Here is a 6,088-nt window from a genome sequence, read left to right as displayed (position 1 = left end):
GAGGTGCCCCCAGTGGGTGAGGTTGTGTTATTGTCTGTGATGCCGTCAACATTACAAAGAGTCTGGAATTCTTTCAGGTCCGTGAAGGTGATAAAAGAGAGGAAATATTTATCGTAACGGCGCTCGGCTGCGCCAGTCCCCGACACCCAAGGCTATGGGTAGTGATACATAATATCTGCAGAATTTCTGACCGAACAGCTAGGTTGTAGTTCTATCATGCATATCAGTCTAGCTCGAACACCAAGTTCATCAAGTACCATTTTGAACTTTTGAACAATCTATCACCGGCATACATACTAGTATCATAAGTGAGGCACAATAATGAAATATACATCCTACATTGATTGGGCTATTTCTCCGATAATTTGTCTAGCGTAATCTCATGTAAAAATCCCACAACCTGGTCGGCAGAGGGGCGACGTTCCACATCATTCCAGCATCTGTCGATGACCTCCCACAAACAATCTGCAATACGTGGACTCAAGGGTCTTGTTGGCTTCTTACCCTTGCCTATCAAGTCAGTGACTTGGTCATCGTTCCGTGCATCTGCATAAGGTTGTTGACCTGTCATGACCTGCAAGACTTCAGTCGCAACCCAACGCAATTAAGAATGTGAAAAACCTGAAGCATGAGGCATCCGAAAGAATAAATATCGCTCGCTGGCGTTGGAGAAGTCGACGACTCTTTGTTCTCGAGCGCTTCAAAGAGCTCTGGAGCAGCCCACCGCACGTTAATGCTTCCGACGTATGAAGTACCCGAGAGCTCGGAACGCATGATGAGGATCCCATAGTCTGCTACGCGGGCGTTGCCGTCGGAATCTATTAGAATGTTGTTCTGTCGTTCCAGATCTGATCATTAGAGCTTGACAGCAGGTATAAGTAAACTACGTACGGCGGTAAGGTCACCGTGAACAACGTCCTTCGAGTGGACTACAATGCCGCAACTCAGTGTTTTTGCAACTAATGAAGATTCCAACTTACGGTAGCTGATGGCTGCAGCGACTTGCTGCAACTAAGGGTCCAATGAATACCATGTGCGAGCAGCGTTGAGAAAGAACTCACGATTTCAAACTTATGTTCGATGGTCCACTTTTGTTCACTACATATGGTAATAAGCGAGCCGTCGTGCATCCAAGGGGAAACCATCGCTGGGAGTTGCCCAAAGTCGTCACTGAAACCGAGCAAAGGCAAAATATTCTCGTGTTGCAGTTGCATTCGTGCACGAAAATAGTCCAAGAGTTTCTGCGAAGCCATGAGGTTTGAGCAAGCGTATTAGATGCAAATGGGAAGCCGAGAGCGTACTTGGGTAATTCTGGCCTTGGAATCGTCGTCCGTGACGTCAATCATTATAGGCTTGACTGCTACCTGTCAAGGATTTAGATTGCCCAGCCATACATCATGTACAGCGGCATACTTGCCTCCAAGTCACCATGGTCGGACGTGGTGTAGGTGCATTTCCGCACCTCCCGAAAACTACCGTGTGGTATGAGATTGGACGACTCCTTGGATAAGAGTCCCGTGAGGTTCAGTAGTGGGCTGCATTAGAAGTCAGCATGAGGAAGTGCAGTCGCAGGTTACTGTCATGGAACTTTCCATTGATCAGTAGACGGGTTACTTCTCCACCAAAGTAACCCGACTTTCTCTAAGCAGTAGGACAAAAAAGACATTGAGGTGGAACACTTGTGATTCGTGCTCTTTTAACGAGCGCAGGCCTGCACTGACAGATCGGCGCCATGATGGGGAATTTCACAAATGGAGGGATGTGGCACTGTGGATATGCAGATAATTTCATTGATTCTGCTGATAGGTTAGTAACGGTGTGATGTGACGTCGCGGATGACTTTGATTCAGCACGTAGAACGTGCTACCTGTGTTTCAACCGATTCCGCTGAGAAAATTTCAGCTGAAATGAAATTCATTCTAATTAAGCATCTAGATCTGGGAATGACCTCATTCCGCACTCCTACCAACAGACTTCAATCCCGTCCTAGTATGTACTCGACACCATCATTTGCTGTATCTTGGCACAATACTAGAAAGAGCTACTATCTATCTTGGCAATTTGAATTGCGCAGTTGGGAAGATGTAGTTATATTGACTGCTCATCTTAGTATATAGCTGTCCTAAGTCCTAGTAGGACGGGACCCCGACCCTCAAAGTGTCTACTGTTTAGGAGCGTGGCCTCATCCCGCCAAGGCCCAATATTAATTGGCCCACGGGCCGCATCTCCATAGCCAAATACGAATGTCGGTCTACTTAGTACTATGTTGAGTCTAGCGGTACACTGGATGACTTCCTGCAGCGTCTAGAATGTCATTCTAAATACAAACCTATGTTCTAAAGTTCTGCTGCTGACATGCCGCCGTCAAACGTCAGTGTTTTCCAAGTCCCCTGCCATTTTGACAGCTCACAATTGGACATTGGAATTTAGACACAATTGGTCTGCGGATTAGTAAGTGTTTCTAAATCGTGACGAGCGCTAGATGTGGCAGTGTTTTGCAGTGTCCGCGTCTCTGTTCACTCCATGGCGGAAGGTGGCTATTTTGAGGGGTCGTAGGGCGCTCAAGTAATTTGTGGACTCTTTTTCCCTGCCTTTAGACATACACGTTGACGGAACAGAGGAAGCCTCAGCATGAATCTATGTCATTTTACCCATTAGCAGGAGACGAATTGAGAGCCCAGTGATCAGAAGTCCCCAAGAAGTCGATTGCAAAACTCGTCTGGTACAAAAACAGTCAACACATAGCATATCTATAGCGATACATCAAATGTCAACAATGGGAGATCGCCGTGATATCTCGAGCCAACATTGTTTGATGAAGTCCCGGTGACAGTCTTCAATGGCAGGGATCTCCGGACGCTTAGGATTGATACCCTTGAGTATGGCTACGACAATCTCTGGGTGATCACTGCGAATGTCGCAGTACGGCTGCTGACCCGATAAAATCTAGCACAAATGAGTGAAAGAACACAACAAATATACGCCGTTAACAGACCTGGTATGTGGTGCATCTCAAAGAGTAAATATCACACACTAGTTTCGGTGAGCCAGGCGCATCCTCGGTGTCGGGAACTTCGAAAAGCTCTGGCGCAGCCCATCGCACACCACCCCTGATATAAGAGGTTTCGTTTAAGTCGGAGCATGTAGTCAGTAGGCCATAATTAGACTGCTAGCTGAGTTCTTCCGCCGCTGTCGAGTACGTTGCCCTGAGAGGACGTGAGAAGGTTCACATGTATGCATATCTTTTTACTTACACCTCCGAGATCTGCATGTGTCACCTCGTTAGAGTGGACTAAGCACCACATATATATCAGCATCTTGATGCAATGCAGAAATGATACGATGTACGGTATTGAAGACCAGCAGTTACATCAACAAGCTGTTACGACAGTCATGAGCTGCGGTGCGTTCATATCAGACAGGACTTACCAAACCGAACTTTTGGGCCTCAGAGAGACGGTCATAATGTTTATCGAGACATGTGCTCAAGGATCCGTTGTGCATCCACGGAGAAACAATAGCTGGTACTGGCAGGTGATACCCCACAGGGGAAGAATGGCATTGCGCTGGAGGGGTTTCCCCTTGTGGAAGTCGTCCTTCAACCTCCGGAGATGTTTTCATATCAATATTATTTTGGGATCCGGATCATATCAGCCAACCTTGTTGACGATGTCCTTGAAACGATCATCCGGAATTTCGATCCTTACGCATTTGACCGCGACCTTGAAACGTGATTAGATTACTAGAATTTAGTATACAAACCTCGACATCACTGTCATTTCCTGCGAATCTGCATTTTCATACGTCCCCGAAGCCACCCCGAGCTATGGAATAAATAAATTCTTTGACAACTTTCGCAGTAAGGGTGGTCGAAAGATTAGCCACACATTGGAGCTCTGCCGAGTAAGAGTCTTAGTAAGTTCACTCACTCATTATTATCAATGATGTTTACATCCGGGTGCGTCAAGTCTGATACTTCTGTTTCCGATTGGACTTTCCATGCCCATTTTTAGGGACGCGTTAAAAGATCCAGGTGGAAAGATGCAGCATGATGAAACTAGTAAAAAAGCTGTGCTCATCGGCCATCTCCGTAGGCGCCACAAGTTGCTGACCATGCACAAGTGCTGGAGGACATGGAGGAAATTCAAATGGCCGGTCTGTGTGAGGTTCGCACATACTCCGCGCCAAAGTCTGCCAAAGTGTTTGGATAAAGGGTGGGGGACACGTGTGGGGGTATTTGGTCGCCAGGTTCCGGGCTACCTGTTGTTCTTGGATTCCCAGTCATCGTCAACTTACGGAGGTATTGTTTGGCCTGTCTTTCGTTCTCATAACTATTGTTTCATGCCCAGCGATGGGACTTTACCCTCAAGGCCTCCAGGGAGATGAGAAGGGCATCACCCCGTGTGGATAAAGCAGGTCCGTGACGCTCGAACAGAATTCGACCTTGCGTTGAACAAAGATTAAAAAAACCATGGCCGTTTCAAGTGGATCGCGAGCTTGCGAGCGTTGACACGCGAAACATGGCCTTTGTACGCGGTCACGTGAAGATTCTGCTCTAGCGCGCTTCGATCTAAATTATACACATGCCCGAGCGCACCTAGTCAAAAGGACTCGATTCGAGAATCGACGCCTCATTCCCTCTTCGTCTCTGCGCTCATCCCCATTCGCGCGTCGTTCCCTCATTTTCGTCCACCCACCCGCCTCCCTATTTGATAAATACAGTGTGTTTTGGTCTGAATGCGTGTTTTCCTGACGGACTATTCGGTCTGTACACGTTTCGCCCGAACACGCTCCGAAGGTTTGATTATTTTATCCCCAATCACTCGGTACTCAAGCATCTCTTTGTCGCTACCTTGGGGTCACATGCTTAGTCCACACACCGCCTTCCCGCGCGGGCCTGGCTTCGCCAGACCTTCCCACACACAAAACGAATCTACTTATGTCGTCTTCACTTTGATTCGTTCTCAAAGCTTTCTAACTTTCACAGTTCTTCTTCCCTCTCTTCAGCCGCACTCTGAACTCACTGTATAAGAAATATTAAAGCTCATCCGATAGTATCGCGTCCCTTTAATATTTAATCTCCTCTTCATCTTCTATTAGACAGCGCGTTCATACAAAGGTTCGTTTCCTTCTCTTAATCAAACCACATTTTATTTTTCTCACATCCTCTCTATTTCATGAAGGATCTTAGGCCATCGCACTGTTCGATGCAGATCAATAATACTTACAGCTTGTTCAACATCTACTTAGCGCTCTTCCAAATGCAAACCCTCTTGCATATCGTATCATGCACTTGATCAACTCGCGCATCCGTTGATCGCTTCCTGACGCTGTCAACTCCGCTTCTTTCTCATCTAGATCAGCTGTTCATCCTACATATGCGGAGTTGATGGAGGCATGTTAACATGCATCCAACAATGTTTTTCTGGCTGACTCCAAACACAAAAGGTGCTAGGATTTCCTACTACCTGAAGAAGCTCTCGAATCATACCAATCCATGATGAACACCGTTGATGAAACCACAAGGCCAGCTGCCTCGATCTCAATTGGTCCATTGGTAGGTCCTCAGTCATGTTACCTCATGCTACAATCCTCACCCCCATTTCACTCAGCGTTCGAGCCCGATAACCGTGTTTTTCGTGCATGTACTACTATCTTCCTCATCCTCCCGCTAGCTGACGGTCATCCAGATGTTTATCCCTGACCAGGATAAACATCACTGCATACGAGATAGTACAGAACCTGATTTCTTCCGGGATATGCATGATGCGAGCGCAACAGCATATGCTTCGTTTGTCACTCATATCATTCATTAGTGTCCTGAACTTCCTCATTACGAACTCAGCAACGCACTGGGCACCTCAAAATACTTAAGCTTGCTGTGACGAGGACCCTCGTCCAGCTTCTCCTCTGCCACCACTTCCACCACCTTCATAGCCCAGGTACGCCACCTAGTATTATCCTGACCGTCTTACCGTACCACTTCCATATCCATACTACGCACAGGATGCCTACGCATTGTGCGGCAGTACGATGCCGCGAAAGCATTCGTCACTACTGCGATAGCACTACGCCCAATATTCTGGTG

The 6,088-nt window shown here is 47.1% G+C and overlaps 2 protein-coding genes across 2 annotated transcripts; both read right to left on the bottom strand.

Annotated features, from left to right (window-relative positions):
* Positions 1–349: 349 nt before the first annotated feature.
* EDB91DRAFT_1088257 (kinase-like domain-containing protein) lies at positions 350–1,666 on the bottom strand (the record flags this gene model as incomplete). Its single annotated transcript, XM_041316391.1, has 8 exons — positions 350–574; positions 622–834; positions 892–929; positions 981–1,011; positions 1,062–1,241; positions 1,302–1,364; positions 1,463–1,535; positions 1,632–1,666. The coding sequence occupies 8 exons, from the start codon at positions 1,664–1,666 to the stop codon at positions 350–352; spliced, it is 858 nt and encodes a 285-aa protein (XP_041169527.1).
* Positions 1,667–2,693: 1,027 nt separating this feature from the next.
* EDB91DRAFT_1340456 (uncharacterized protein) lies at positions 2,694–3,933 on the bottom strand (the record flags this gene model as incomplete). Its single annotated transcript, XM_041325712.1, has 7 exons — positions 2,694–2,946; positions 3,035–3,110; positions 3,255–3,265; positions 3,430–3,603; positions 3,660–3,722; positions 3,763–3,782; positions 3,930–3,933. The coding sequence occupies 7 exons, from the start codon at positions 3,931–3,933 to the stop codon at positions 2,764–2,766; spliced, it is 531 nt and encodes a 176-aa protein (XP_041169526.1). The 3' UTR covers positions 2,694–2,763.
* Positions 3,934–6,088: the final 2,155 nt, after the last annotated feature.

Source organism: Suillus paluster, assembly GCF_016628075.1.
Source record: "Suillus paluster strain FC165 chromosome Unknown EDB91scaffold_179, whole genome shotgun sequence".
NCBI lineage: Eukaryota > Fungi > Basidiomycota > Agaricomycetes > Boletales > Suillaceae > Suillus > Suillus paluster.
The sequence above is the reverse complement of the archived record's forward strand: the minus strand, read 5'-3'. Positions and strand labels throughout refer to the sequence as shown.